This window comes from Somniosus microcephalus, chromosome 24 (genome assembly GCF_052327205.1).
Source record: "Somniosus microcephalus isolate GS21.2 chromosome 24, FLI_Smic_1.0, whole genome shotgun sequence".
NCBI lineage: Eukaryota > Metazoa > Chordata > Chondrichthyes > Squaliformes > Somniosidae > Somniosus > Somniosus microcephalus.
Window position 1 is genome coordinate 13,208,508 of NC_141010.1, and position 16,062 is coordinate 13,224,569.

The window sequence follows — 16,062 nt, forward strand, 5'->3', positions numbered from 1 at the left end:
GACCCACACCTACATTTAGCCCCACCTCTGGGACCCACACCTGCATTTAGCCCCACCTCTGGGACCCACACCTGCATTTAGCCCCACCTCTGGGACCCACACCTACATTTAGCCCCACCTCTGGGTCCCACACCTGCATTTAGCCCCACCACTGGGACCCACACCTACATTTAGCCCCACCACTGGGACCCACACCTACATTTAGCCCCACCACTGGGACCCACTCCTACATTTAGCCCCACCTCTGGGACCCACACCTACATTTAGCCCCACCTCTGGGACCCACACCTACATTTAGCCCCACCACTGGGACCCACACCTACATTTAGCCCCACCACTGGGACCCACACCTACATTTAGCCCCACCTCTGGGACCCACACCTACATTAAGCCCCACCTCTGGGACCCACACCTACATTTATCCCCACCACTGGGACCCACACCTACATTTAGCCCCACCTCTGGGACCCACACCTACATTAAGCCCCACCGCTGGGACCCACACCTATATATTCCTCGTGTAAGACACAGTGACATCAGCACATTTAAAATATGTGATTCTTGGAGCAGGGGAAGAATGGTTTGGTTATTTAGTGATGTGGAATGTAGTCACATATTGAAAATTAATTGTGTGCTTGAAAGGGACACAAAGTAAATAACTGAAAGAAGATTTAATAATTCATGATTTTATTGTCAATCTAACAGGTCCACACACAGAGAGAACTTTTAAGTACACACATTTTTTTTTCCAGAGTAGAAAACATGACCGAGGGAAAGCCTCCAAACTGGTCATTCAAGAGCAGATAAACAGTATTAACAAAATAATTTCGAAGACCAGTAGTTAACCCTTTACTATTCTAAACTAGGGAAAAGCAGACAATTCAGGGACAGAGCTGCTTTAAAGAGAACGAAGCCAGTGGCCGGAGAATGTAAATACATTTTGATTGGCCTCATAGTCCGTCCTAGATCCACAGCTATTGACTTAACATAATTATGGCAGCATCCATTAATCACATTCCTAAGCATTATACCGTGCAGCAATACAGGAACATTTTTGCAATAACTGATTTCGCTGCCTGCAGCTCAAGGCCATTTAAACAGAAAAAGTATCTGAACAAAGTATAAGATTCAAAAACAAAATACTGCGGATGCTGGGAATCTGAAATAAAAACAGAAAATGCTGGAAATACTCAGCAGGTCAGGCAGCATCTGAGGAGAGAGAAACAGAGTTTATGTTTCAGGTCGATGACCTTTTCATCAGAACTGGAAAAGGTTAGAGTTACTACAGGTTTGAAGCAAGTGCAGAGGCAGGAAAGGGGGGAGGGGAGGAAAGAACAAAAGGGAAGGTCTGTGATAGGATGGAAGGCAGGAGAGATTGAATGACAAAAGGGATGATTCTACAAAGCAAAAGGAGACGGTAATGGGACAAGTAAAGAAACAAAAGATGGGACTAGAGGAGGTGTAAATGGGAATAACAGAATCATCAACAGCTGCTGTCCGAAAAAATAGGGGCAGAGGTTATGATCTGAAATTGTTGAACTCAATGTTGAGTCCAAAAGGCTGTAAAGTGCCTAATTGAAAGATGAGGTGCTGTTCCTCGAGCTTACGCTGAGCTTCATTGGAACAGTGTAGGAGGCCGAGGACAGAGTGGGAGTGGAGTGGAGAATTAAAGTGACAGGCGACCGGAAGTTCGGGATCACACTTGTGGACTGAACAGAGGTGTTCTGCAAAGCGGTCACCCAATCTGCGTTTGGTCTCCCCAGTGTAGAGGAGACCGCAGCGTGAGCAGCGAATACAGTGTGCTAAATTGCAAGAAGTATAAGATTCGGTCTGTCAAGCATTTATGTCAAACCTCTATGCAGATTTGAATCGTAAAGAGGTCTGGATTTGGGTTCTGCTCTTCCTTTTCTGCATTCTTGTCCTATAGAAAGGTGATGTCGGCTCCCTTAGTGGTCTATCAAGTAAAGGCAACATCTGATGTCACAGAAGCCATGAAAAGCCAAAAGTTTCCATGTTTGATTCCTTGTCTCTGCTCAGTTAGTTCACTTCACCCAGTGAGATGCTACACCTGGTCTCAGTGCTCCTGGCATAGACAGGAGTGAAAATCAGCCAGGAGTTCTTCATAAAATTATTGTTGTTATTGATTTCTAGAGAGAAGTGCATGTATTCTATATAGTCATCGGGTGATGTCTATTCTGCTTAGACTTGGCTGTGATGTCCTCTACAAACTGAATCTTTGCAACCCCCCAGGAAACAGAGAACACACAGATACTAAAGAGATCTGTCATATTAAACTTCAGAAGAAATTTAACAACAACATTCTGCATTTATATTCCGCCATAAGTTGAGTTTAAGAATATTTATTTACAGGCCATGGCAAAGTTGTTACGGAATTTGCAGTATTTATTCATTATAATCAAAATAATACTAGCTGACTATCTCAATATTGTTGCTTGGTTCTTTGGAGATCACTATCGTTCCATTTGATTTCGGATATGGAAAGAAAAATAGAGGGACAGATTATATGGGGAAAGGAAGCGGGAGGAGAGAGGGGGGAAATAGATGCAGATGGAGACAGAGATAGACATAACACAGAACTGTCACTATATTGTTAATCAAAATTGGTTGTTTTGGGTACAGAACAACATATAGTTTTCACTAATTGACACTTTCCTCGCTATTTTCACTGCAAGAAGCCATCATCGTGTGAGATCAAGGGTTAGCTTACGCCAACTTAAAAATCAAAATCTGCCCCTTAAACCAGTCAAATGATCAGATTCTGCTACGGTTCCTGGTTGCAAACTTTGTTTAAAAACTTTTGGTGGGCATTTTCCCCTCACAGTGCACGATGGGAGAATTTTGCCCCACGCTGATTTCCCCCCCCCCTCCCCTCGCTTAGACAGAGTCTCTGTAGGTTGCTCCATTGCACAGGGCATCAGAGTTAAGCCCCATGCCCAGAAACACACACGCACACCCTTTTCATCAGACGTCACTGGATAGCAATCAAGAATCCTGACGAATATTTCCCCTTCCTAGCCTATGGGCAGTGAGACCAATTGTAATGGCCAGCTGGAATCCCCACAGACCTGAGACTTGCCCACACAGCTTAGTGTTGCACTGGGCAATACCTTAAACTGGCAAGCCATTCGGGAAGCTCGCCTGAATTTTTTTTTTGAAGACAAACCAAAGTGAACACAGGGAGAGAAAGATGAACAATCGTGAAATCTATAACTTTAATATACACAAATATTGATGCATCTCAAGCTGTCAGGTTGAGGCTTGTATAATTATAATAATTGGGGAAATCACTAATTATAACAGAAATATAACCTAATAGAGGTCTATAAAATTATGAAAGGTTTTGATAGAGTGGATACAGAGAGAATGTTTCCACTTGTGGTGAAGAGCAAAACTAGAGGCCATCAATATAAGATAGTCACCAAGAAATCCAATAGGGAATTCAGAAGAAACTTCTTTACCCAGAGAGTGGTGAGAATGTGGAACTCGCTACCACAGGGAGGGGTTGAAGCGAATAGTATCGATGCATTTAAGGGGAGGCTAGACAAGCATATGAGGGAAAAGGGAATAGAGGGTTATGCTGATAGATTTAGATGAGGAAAGATGGGAGGAGGCTCGAGTGGCGCATAAACGCCGGCATGGACTGGTTGGGCCGAACGGCCTGTTTCTGTGCCGTATATCCTATGTAATATGAGAAATCTGGTCTGATTACTTTCTGCCTGGCCTGGGACAGCAGTTTACCCAATCATGTTCAGGAAATTGTTCAATTCTGGAATTACTTAATATGTATTCTGGAATTAAAGGATTTACAAGGCAATGGTTGTTTTTAAGCTGCTGTCACACTTTTGAAAACACTACAGGAATCATTTTCAAACTTCAGGTTTCTGGTGGGGGGACCATGTCTGATGGCAGCACCTATCGGATATACGAGGGTGCCTTGTGCACTATTTTCTGACCACTTACATTAATGATGCAAAATCGCACCCAGCACACCCCCCGAATTTCCCATATGCAACTGATGGCAGGTGGGATTCCCACTGGCAGCACCAAGTTGGGAATTTGTCCCGGAGAATTTTACTGAGGTTTGGAGAGGCCGCGGTTTCTTGAGGCAGGTATGGATGGGGAACGGTCGCTGGGGTTGGTTGGAGGTTACAGCAATCCTTCATTATCAGTGGGCGGCAGCTTCCTTTTGAAGAATCCACACTGTAACGAAGAAGGAAAAGGAGGAGGTAAGTAAGAGAACGGAAAGTTATTTAAACATTCCCCCGTCTCCTCCCACTCAGCGACAATGAGCGTCAGGACACCGTTCAGCTCCTGCAGTTTGGCCGAGTCTAGAAAAGGCCCAGGTCTGGACACAGCCTCCATATGAAGGATTGGATCACAGACAAAGGGGCTGGATTTTGATTCTGGAGGCGTGTTGGAGGCGGGACTACAACTTTTGGGGTTGTAGTCCCGCCTCCATCGAGTTGTGGCCCACTCATGCGATTTTCCCTTGATTGACCTTGTTGAGCCCACCCAGCGGGCTCAGCAGACCAATTAAGGGCCACCCGGCAACAAGTGACGTCACAGATTGATATTTCATCTGTCAAGAGCTTTTGACAGATGAAATATCAACGTTTCACAGCTGTTTGAAGCTGTCAAACACTGACAATCTGTACTCCAAGTTAATTCCTTCCTCTCAGGCTGATTTAGAGATCTCTCCAGAACAGAAAGCTGAATGCTGTAACTTTTGACAGCTCACGGCCATTCTGCTTTCTGTGCCGGTGAAATGAGGGACTCCCGAGACCTAAAGGAAGGAAGGCTGTAAAGGTAAGTAAAGGTAATTAAACTTCTTTAAACACTTTACACACACCAAACACACTTACCTCTGCACTCATGCACCCATCACTCACCTGAACACCGGACATCTCGAACCCTCCAAGCCCTTCAGCCCGACGGTCCACCTCGCTAACTTGGCGTGGTTTGGAGCCATCGGGAATTCCACACTTCAGCAATAAAAATAGGGATTAGGCTAAAAACTGCCTGTTAACTACCTGTTAACAGGCAGTTAATTGGCCCTAATCCCCTTCCCGCCTCGGGGAGGCGGGTCCCAGCACAGGTTGGATATCCGCCTCCTTTGAAACTGGCACGGAGGCGGGTTGGGGGCGGGGCAGGTTTGTGCCCCCCCCCCCGATTTTTAGATTTTAACCCCCCACGCGCCTCCAATCCTGCCTCCACGGCCCAATGAAAAACCTGCCCAATGTGTTGCCCATCAGACGTAGCCTGGTTAATGGTGGGCTCTCTGGACATTATTAAAAATTGGGCCACAAGTCTGATTTTTAAATAAAAGCTGATTTCCCCCCCACCCTCCCACTTTCCTCTGTGTCTCATGATGAGGAAGCTTGAATTCCAGTGCAGGTGATTTGCCGTGAAGTTATCCTCCTGAAAAACAAATGCCATGATTCTCACCCTACAGCACAGTTCCTCTACTGACCGGCACTTTTATTTTAATCAGTTGTGTGTTTTTAAGTGCTGCACCTCTCAACTTGTCTGAGAGTGAAGGAAATTTCCAGCTGGTCACTGTAATGGCTGCTGTTACACGTTGACTTTGAGGCCCACAAAAAATAATTTGACACTCACCGTTAGCTTGCCTCTTCTGTTCCGTCGCCCGTGGAACTGATCAGCGCCTGCACTGCGCAGGCACTGGCCAGTTCCTACCTAAAAGGGCCATTGGGCTCCTATCTATGTTACAGGGCCCAAATTTCCATATTGAAAGGGGTCTATTGCTTGAAACAGGCGGGCGCTTTGGACACCTGGTACTAGGCCCCTTTTCAAACACATCGCCAGTGAGGCTACCGCCCCTGAACACCAGGCGAAGGCAGTCAAAATGGCGGGGGAGTCCAGAACCAGGGGTCACAGTCTAAGGATAAGGGGTAAGCCATTTAGGACTGAGATGAGGAGGAATTTCTTCACCCAGAGAGTGGTGAACCTGTGGAATTCTCTACCACACAAGGCAGTTGAGGCCAATTCATTAAATATATTCAAGAAGGAGTTGGATATATTTCTTAAGGCTAAAGGGATCAAGGGATATGGGGAGAAAGCAGGGACAGGGTACCGAATTTGGATGATCAGCCATGATCTCATTAAACGGCGGAGCAGGCTCGAGGGGCCGAATGGCCTACTCCTGCTCCTATCTTCTATGTTTCTATGTTTCTATGTTTCTGAAATCAAACCACATTTGGTGCTTCTTTCCGCTCCGCTCACCAGCACTTTCATCCAAATTGTAGTTGAAACAGTAAGCGGAGTGCTTGCCTGCCTGAGTAGATTGGGCCGATACTCTCTGGAGTTTAGAAGAATGAGAGGTGATCTCATTGAAACATAGAAGATTCTGAGGGGGACTGACAGGGTAGATGCTGAGAGGTTGTTTCCCCTTGGCTGGAGAGTCTAGAACTAGGGGGCACAGTCTCAGGATAAGGGGTCGGCCATTTAAGACTGAGATGAGGAGGAATTTCTTCACTCAGAGAGTTGTGAATCTTTGGAATTCTCTACCCCAGAAGGCTGTGGATGCTCAGTCGTTGAGTATATTCAAGGCTGAGATCGATTGATTTTTGAACTCTAGAGGAATCAAGGGATATGGGGATAGTGCGGGAAGGTGGAGTTGAGGTCGAAGATCAGCCATGATCTTATTGAATGGTGGAGCAGGCTCGAGGGGCCGTATGGCCTACTCCTGCTCCTGCTCCTAATCCTTATGTTCTTATGTTTAGGACTAGCTCTCATACTAATGAGCTGGAAACCCATTCAGCCCTAGATGCGCTGAGGGAGACAGTACACCAGTGCTATAAAATACACTGCTGATTAAAATTTAAATTGAAGTGTCACTGAGAGGAGAAAGCGAAGGGAATGACAAGAAAGGAATCTTGTGCAGCTGTCCCGCTATTGTCAGCAAATTTAAACATGTCAGCTGGATCTCTTCCCCTGTCCTCTTCAGCCAACTGACTGCTTCTGGACTTAACGATAGATAGCAAACCCCTTCAAACTGTATCCGTATGCAACAGACATGATGGGCAGGATTTTCATTGGGCCGTGGAGGCGGGATTGGAGGTGTGTGGGGGGTTAAAATCTCGAAATCGGGGGGGGGCATGAACCTATCCCGCCCCCAACCCGCCTCCATGCCAGTTTCAAAGGAGGCGGATACCCGACCTGTGCTGGGAGCCGCCTCCCCGAGGCGGGAAGGGGATTAGTGCCAATTAACTGCCTGTTAACAGCTGGTTAACAGGCAGTTTTTAGCCTAATCCCTATTTTTATTGCTGAAGTGTGGGATTACCGACGGCTCCAAACCACGCCAAGTTAGCGAGGCGGACCGTCGGGCTGAAGGGCTTGGAGGGTTCGAGATGTCCGGTGTTCAGGTGAGTGATGGGTGCATGAGTGCAGAGGTAAGTGTGTTTGGAGTGTTTAAAGAAGTTTAACTTACATTTACTTACCTTTACAGCCTTCCTTCAGGTCTCGGGAGTCCCTCATCTCACCGGCACAGAAAGCAGAATGGCCGCGAGCTGTCAAAAGTTGCAGCATTCAGCTTTCTGTTCTGGAGAGATCTCTAAATCAGCCTGAGAGGAAGGAATTAACTTGGAGTACAGATTGTCAGTGTTTGACAGCTTCAAACAGCTGTCAAACGCTGATATTTCATCTGTCAAAAGCTTTTGACAGATGAAATGTCAATCTGTGACGTCACCTGTTGCCGGGTGGCCCTTAATTGGCCTGCTGAGCCCGCTGGGCGGGCTAAACAAGGTCAATCAGGGGAAAATCACGTGGGTTGGCCACAACTCGATGGAGGCGGGACTACAACCCTGAAAGTTGTAGTCCCGCCTCCTCAATGAAAATCCAGCCCCATGTATGTCATTTTAATCCTCTCACCCAAACATTTTTACACTGCAAATTTATCACCAACAAATTACATTTCCTTTCCATTCAATTTGAATCTCTCTCGCTTGTACCCGTACCCGATAACACTGGGGGTAATAGTCACCTTCACCACTAGGATGATATTACGATAACGTTATAGAACCCGCCTCATTTTTATTTCCACTAAAAGCGTTGGAACTAAAAATCAGCCGGGTTCAGTAAGGGATGGGCAGTCCGCTCCACCCGTTTATCGCCCAAGCAATGAAGGTGAAAATCACACCCACTGCTTTATATATTAATCAAAAAGGGACCTAACAATGATTGAGGCTTATTTCAAGGGCTGCCTGCGCGCGCTCTTGCCGTTACGAGTGCGTTAATGTATGTTCGTCATCAACATAGCTACCTTCCAAAGGAGGAATGCCACCAGAGCCACAAGTAGCAGGCCACCAAGCACGGCAACTATAATACACCAGACGGGCACGGTACCCTCAGGTGTACTGCGTTCAATAAGAGTTTGTACCTGGAACAAAAAAGAACAGTGTCATTGGTCTTATTGTGATTGATGGCATTTCCGCCATGGTAGGGAAAGCAACACCGACAGATCCCCCCAACCTCAGATCAGCCAATCCATTCTACTGAACGCAAGTGAGTGGCACAGTGTGAATTCGTGCTCCTTCCAAATTCCTATATCCCCAAACCTTAAATGAATCTTAAAGAACACTCTACCTATAGGCAGGCATAGATATTTTATGATAGTTGGGAGTGAAGAACAGTCGAATTCACCTCCTTTTCTGCAGGATGAAGAGGTAAAATGCTGATACTTATTTTAGGGTGGGCAGAGGAGGGAGTGGGCATGATACTTATTGCCACCTCAAGGTTAACATCTTTGGACAGTTTCCACACAGACTTCTAACATAGGCTGTAACAAAATCTCGGCTGACACTCCAGTGCAGTGCTGAGGGAGTGCTGCACTGTCAGAGGTGCCGGCTTTTAAATGAGATGTTAAATCAAGGCCCCGTCTGTCCTCTCAGGTGAACGTAAAAGATCCCACGGCTCCATTTCGAAGAAAAGCAGGGGAGTTCTCCCCGGTGTCTTGGCCAATATTTATCTCTCAACCAACATCAATAAAAAAACAGATTATCTGGTCATGATCTCATTGCCGTTTGTGAAACCTTGTGTGGCTCAAATTGGCTGCCATGTTTCTTACATTACAACAGTGACGACACTTCAAAAGTACTTCATTGGTTGTAAAGTGCTTTGGGACATCTTGAGGTCGTGAAGGGCGCTATATAACTGTTAGTCTTTATTTTTTACTTTGTAACAGCCTATGTAAACTTGTCACACTGTAATAACGCCCTCCCTTCAGTGGTTGCACTGTAGTGCCTTAGTTTTGTGTGCATCAACTCTTTGGCATGCACTGTAGAGCAACTCCTTTGCTCTGAACAACTCTCACTGAATTGGGGTTTAACAGTCGATCTGAAAATAAGCCCAGTTAATGTATGTGTCGGCTGTGGCTCAGTGCTAGCTCTCTTTCCTCTGAGTCAGAAGGTTGTGGGTTCAAGTCCCACTCCAGAGATTTGAGCACATAATCCAGGCTGACACTCCAGTGCAGTACTGAGGGAGTGCTGCACTGTCGGCGGTGCCGTCTTTTGGATGAGATGTTAAACCGAGGCCCTGTCTGCTCTCTCAGGTGGACGTCAAAGATCCCATGGCACTATTTTGAAGCATCCGGGAAGGTGCTGAACACCTCGAGTCTCTTCGCCGGGAGCAAGCGGAAGCCAAGCGCAGGCAGAGCAAGGAACATACGTCAACCCAAGCACCCCACCCACCCGCCCCTTCAACCACCGTCTGCCCCACCTGTGACAGAGACTGTAGGTCCCGCATTGGACTCATCAGTCACCTGCGAACTCATTTTTAGTGTGGAAGCAAGTCATCCTCGGTTCCGAGGGACTACCTAAGAAGAAGACTATTTCGAAGTAGAACAGGGGAGTTCTCCATAGTGTTCTGGCCAATATTTATCCCTCCATCAACATCACTAAAACAGATTGTGGGACCTTGTTGTGTGCTAATTGGCTGCTGCATTTTCCTACATTACAACAGCGAGTACTCATCAAAAGTACTTCATTGGTTGTAAAGCACTTTGGGATGTCCTGAGATGGAGAAAGGTGCTATATAAATGTGAGTTCATTCGTTTTCTTTTTTAAAATTCACTTATGGGATCTGGGCATCGCTGGCAAGGCCAGCATTTATTGCCCATCCCTCGTTGCCCTTGAGAAGGTGGTGATGAGCCGCCTTCTTGAACTGCTGCAGTCTGTGTGGTGAAGGTACTCCCACAGTGCTATCTTCCGATCGGGGTTGAATTTCCACAGGGGTCCTGCTGATCATCTGCCGTAACATCATCAGAAGATCCACGGAAACTGTGTGAATTCTGCTTGCACGGTTTCTCCGGGCTTTCCGCCAATCTTCCGCTGAAGTTACGGCGGTTGATCAGGAGCACCCTCGCGGAACTTGCTGGCGACAATATGCAACACCTAGAAATATTAACCAACTATTAGCTGTGAGTAGAACTTGGCTTCCAGCAGCTGAAACCTCCAATTCTACCGCGTCGCTCTTCTGTGGTGCTTACCATCGTGTTGCCACGGGGCAATTCTTCAGGCTGTACTTTGTATGGCATTTCTTGCACGGTGAACGACGCCTTGGAATGGAATGTAAACTGCTCGTTACGGTTCTGTAAAACATAAGAGTATATGTGTATTTTTGTTTTAATTTTCTTTAATTTCCTTTCCTGCCAGTACGGCTTCTTGTTGGGATCTGACTCCACAGGTGTTGGCAGCTCTCTGGTACCTCGCCCAAGTGGACATTCACTTTCAAGCACGGGGCAGCTGGACAGCGCTCAGGTATAGCTGAATTTTACTCTCCCCCCAGCCCAAATGCCACTCTTGATGGGACCAGCTAAGTCAGCATAAACTGAACCTAGGACATTTCTACAACAAAAGCAAAATATTACCGAAAATCTGAAATAAAAACAGAAAATGCTGGAAAACTCTCAGCAGGCCAGGCAGCGTCTGTGGTGAGAGAGAGAGAGTGAGTCAACGTTTCAGGCCGATGATCTTTCGTCAGAACTGGAAGAAGTGAGAGATTTAACAGTTTATAAGCACAACAAAATGAGGTGGGCGGCAAGGACGCCCCCCTCCTACCTTATTAACATGGGATTGTTGGGCCTGCACTTACAACAGATGGAGGCCCAATGACATGTACTGGGGCGGCCCCAGGAAATCAAGGGCAAAGGGTTTCCGTCCTTTATTCCTCCTCGCTGTTTCTGAGTAATGTTTATTTCCATGGGACAGTGAAAATCTGGTAATGGACCATTCAAGTTTTGAATTTCTGTTGCAACCTTTACACCACAGAAATGTTTTCCACTGATTTATAATTTTGGTGAATTTTGTATTTCAGTCCAAATTATGGCAGTACTGAGGAACTGAACATTTTCCACTTTGACACTAACATCCCCATCAAAGCCTCTGAGGTCAGGTACCGTAAGCTTTAGATATACAATAGAGTACTCAGTGCACTCAGGAACACCTGTCAAATGTACATTCTAAGTTCCTCACATGTGTCAATCCTGTGGCTTCTGAGTGAGATTGTTCAGTTAGGGACAGTTATTCTCAGGTTTGGCGAGGTTTTATGTTCTGGATTTATGATCATTAGCAACTGAACTCGCTCCAAGTCCCGTTCACCCATTACCCCTGTGCTCGCTGACCTACATTTCAAAATTCTCATCCTTGTTTTCAAATCTCTCCATGGCCTCGCCCCCTTCCTATCTCTGTAATCTCCTCCAGCCCCACAACCCCCCGAGATCTCTGTGCTCCTCTAATTCTGCCCTCTTGAGCGTCCCTGATTATAATCGCTCAACCATTGGTGGCCGTGCCTTCTATTGCCTGGGCCCTAAGCTCTGGAATTCCCTGCCTAAACCTCTCTGCCTCTCTACCTCTCTTTCCTCCTTTAAGACAGTCCTTAAAACCTCCCTCTTTGACCAAGCTTTTGGTCATCTGTCCTAATTTCCCCTTATGTGGCTTGGTGTCAAATTTTTTTGTCTGATAACACTCCTGTGAAGTGCCTTGGAATGTTTTACTAGGTTAAAGGCGCTATATAAATACAAGTTGTTGTTACTGTTGTTGCTGAATTGACAGAGCTGGAACTGATTGCATCTCAACTGTTAAAACCCATCAGATAGAATAGATTGAACTTTGGTCCAAGATGTTCTTACTCCCCATCTCCTTTCCACTTGCCTCTCCACCTCTCCTGAACCTGCTAACTTATGCTGGGATATGGCTCCATTAGTCACTGTTGTCCACCAGAACATCACCCAAGTGACCATTCTTCATGCGGGAGCTTAGGCAGTGAAGGACAACAGAGTATTTGACTTGAAAGGTGCAGGGGGTGTCACGGCCTAGCATGGTCCCGTTTTCACCCAACCTCCGCACATTCATTTTCCAGCAGGGGTCCTTGGACACCAGTTAGGAATGGAAACGCTGGATGATTTTTCTCTTTTCTAATTCAGGGGTGGGCAGGCCAATTGAAACATACAAGATTCTGAGGGGGATTGACAGGGTAGATGCTGAGAGGTTGTTTCCCCCTGGCTGACGAGTCTAGAACTCAAAGGGCATAGTCTCAGGATAAGGGGTCGGCCATTCAAGACTGAGATGAGGAGAGATTTCTTCACTCAGAGGGTTGTGAATCTTTGGAATTTTCTGCCCAAAGAGCTGTGGAGGCTCAGTCGTTGAGTATATTCAAGGCTGAGACAGATAGATTTTTGGACTCTAGGGGAATCAAGAGATACGGAGATCGGGCGGGAAAGTGGAGTTGAGGTCGAAGATCAGCCATGGTCTTATTGAATGGCGGAGCAGGCTCGAGGGGCCGTATGGTCTACTCTTCTCCTTATTCTTATGTTCTTATAATTGTTACTGCCATCCCAGCTGAGATTACAGACCGAAGATTGAACTTGGGACCAAGTATGGCTGAGTTCCACACTGGGCAGTGGCCTTACCAACGCTCGTCCGCCCTGCGCCACCCAAAGTCACCATAATATTCTATAAATTTACCTCAGCCGCTATCATAAGAACAATAAATAAGGCAGATGGCTGCGGGTGACAGAATTCACTTTTTGAAAGCAAATCTCGTAGTTTACCTTAACAAAGATGTCCATCGTGAGATAAGACTGTATGTTTATCACAGCTCCCTCTTCTTTCTCCAGATGACCCACGTCGCACGTAATTTTCACACAGGTCACGGTGTTGCAGTCCTAGTAGGAAGACAGTCCAGCATCAGCCTTAAAGTTCTTTAAAACCCCCTCAAGCTGAGTCATTTCTGAGTGGGTTGGGTATGAAGCTAAGGAGTAAGATCTGGCAGGGTCTGGATTTGATTAATTAACTCAAACCAAGTCAAAACTAAAATGAAGCTTTCAATCAAAATGAGTAGAAAATGGTAAATTATTGGGAATAAATATCTTATCACAACACACCATTTGCATAACCTTCCTTGAAAAAAATGGCACGTTAGAAGTGCAGGCATGTTTTTGCAGTCTGGAGTCAGTTCAGGTGAAAAGTTTGTGTCAACTGAGCTCAAACCTCACCAGTCAAGAATCAGCAAGATGTTTGGACGTCCAGGACTTGAAACATTTGGTTAGCTCTTTGGGAACTAGAGTTTTCACCAATGAAAACCATCACTGTTGCCTGGATACTATTGCATCTATCCTAGGAAGCAGATAATGTCAATCAAGGGACACTGCATCCATTAGTGTTAACATTAAGTCTGGAGTCCGTGCTGCCAATAAGCCCAGTGCACCTATTGGTAAAACCTGGGTATAAATTCAGACAGTCCAGTGTGTCTATGTAATAAGCCGGGAGAACGTATTAATGACAGCTAGAGTCTAAAAGCTTTTTTTTTTAACATATTTGTTCACGAGATACAGGCATTGCGAGCTAGGCCACAATTATTGTCTATCTCTAGTAGTCACCATTAGAGAAGCTTGAAGCATCTTTAGGATTCCTAATCTGAGGTTGGCGTTAGGTGATGGGAACTTGTTACAGTCTGCAGTGTAGACTGAGAAATGCCTCAGAGACATGGACCATGTACAGCAGGCACCTCAAAGCACTGGAGAGGTACCACCAATGCTGCCTCCGCAAGATCCTGCAAATCTATTGGCAGGATAGGTGCACCAATGTCAGTGTTCTCGCTCAGGCCAACATCCCCAGCATCGAAGCTTTGACCACGCTCAATCAGCTCCGATGGACAGGTCACATTGTCCGCATGCCTGATACGAGACTCCCGAAACAAGCGCTCTACTCGGAGCTCCAACACGGCAAGAGAGCCCCAGGTGGGCAGAGGAGACGCTTCAAGGACACCCTCAAAGCCTCCTTGAAAAAGTGCAACGTCCCTACCGACACCTGGAAATCTCTGGCCCAAGACCGCACAAAGTGGAGGAGAAGCATCCGGGAAGGCGCCGAACACCTCGAGTCTCTTCGCCGGGAGCAAGCGGAAGCCAAGCGCAAGGAGCGCAAGGAGCGCACGTCAACCCAAGCACCCCACCCACCCGCCCCATCAACCACCGTCTGCCCCACCTGTGACAGAGACTGTAGGTCCCGCATTGGACTCATCAGTCACCTGAGAACTCATTTTTAATGTGGAAGCAAGTCATCCTCGGTTCCGAGGGACTGCCTAAGAAGAAAAGAGACTAAGAAATACTGGTGTGTGGCTTCAAATCTGGTCTTACTGATATTAGTGCTGAGGGAGCTTTAAACAGTACTCCGCATTGGGATGTGCAGGTGGAAAAGTGTTGTTCCGGCTTAAGTGGTTCAAATTCGACTGAACTAACAATGTGAACCTAAGCCAGAACTAATGAAGTGATACATTGGATTAAAAACAGAAAATGCTGGAGATACTCAGGTGGTCAGGCAGCATCTGTGAAGAGAGAAACAGAGTTAACGTTTCAGGTCGATAACCTTTCGTCAGAACTGGAAAAAAGCAGGAAATGGAGCAGATTTTTAAGCAAGTTTAGGGGCTGGGAAAGGGGGGAGGGGATGAAAGAACAAAAGGGAAGGTCTGTGATAGGATAGAAGATGGAAGAGGTTAAGAGACATTAAGAGATATTCAAGGCGAGAGGAGATGGTAATGGGACAGGTTAAGAAACAAAGGATGGCTCGAGATGAAGTGTGAATTGCGCTGGCAGAATGAAAGACAGCTGCCATGTGGGGGAGAAGAACAGAACAAAAGTGTGGATAAAAAATATATATGACCTGAAACGTGAATCTGTTTCTCTCTTCACAGATGCTGCCTGACCTGCTGAGTATCTCCAGCATTTTCTGTTTTTATTTCAGATTTCCAGCATCTGCAGTATTTTTTTTGTATTAGTGATACGTTGAATTGTTAGCTTCCCTTAGGCTCTGAATGTGTAATCACAGGGCTGGCAAACAAGGCATGTAACTGCTGTGCACTATGACGGTGCTGCACCAATTGGCCGTTTGTTCTATTTTTGGCAGCACTTAGCTTCAAGTAGCACAACAGCGTGTGAAAGCTTGCGACAAATGGGTCAGTGTCCCTTTAAGAGTATATGGGCGAAAACTTACCTGTAGACAAGTTCTGTCAGCCAGAGGCAACTGACTGTGCAAATTAAAAGTGCCAATGCATGAAACCACGTCGAGCGGTTGAGACAGTTATGCACCCAGGGTGATTTTATAATGACAAAAGAGAGATTTGTTTTTATACAGTAGAATTAGGTCATCAAGATGCAAAACCGCAGGGTTGTGACATTTTGATAAACATTCTCACCAGATTAAAGGTGGCCTCCTCCACTGAATTTTCGACTTTGCTGACATCTCTTTTATTGATCTCATGACGATAGCTCTCAGTAGCATTGGACAGAGGGCTCTTTGTACTCATCGGCTCCACCTACAGGTGAAAGGGCAGTATAATTATTCATGATTCTGGAATTATAAGTAAAGTTAGATCATATAACTGTAGTCTTTGACAATCTCTTTAAAGGATATCATCATCATGAGAAAATAGTTTTGAAAACCTTGCGCTCAAGAAGAACCAAAAGAGGCCTCACCCTGACGGCTCAGTTGGTGAATACGCTGTTTGATGCCGTGTTGCCGAGTCTTATGAGCT

At 46.1% G+C, this 16,062-nt stretch overlaps 1 protein-coding gene across 1 annotated transcript in view; it reads right to left on the reverse strand.

The window, feature by feature from the left end:
• Positions 1–670: 670 nt before the first annotated feature.
• Positions 671–16,062, reverse strand: part of LOC147101075 (integrin alpha-8-like) — a 135,281-nt gene continuing 119,889 nt past the window's right edge. The window contains exons 26-30 of the mRNA XM_085966230.1: positions 15,724–15,843; positions 13,085–13,198; positions 10,523–10,624; positions 8,300–8,416; positions 671–4,221 (exon numbers count right to left, since the gene is read on the reverse strand). Of these exons, the coding sequence (XP_085822356.1) occupies positions 4,168–4,221; positions 8,300–8,416; positions 10,523–10,624; positions 13,085–13,198; positions 15,724–15,843 (507 nt within the window). The 3' untranslated portion in view covers positions 671–4,167. The remainder of the gene's footprint in view (positions 4,222–8,299; positions 8,417–10,522; positions 10,625–13,084; positions 13,199–15,723; positions 15,844–16,062) is intronic.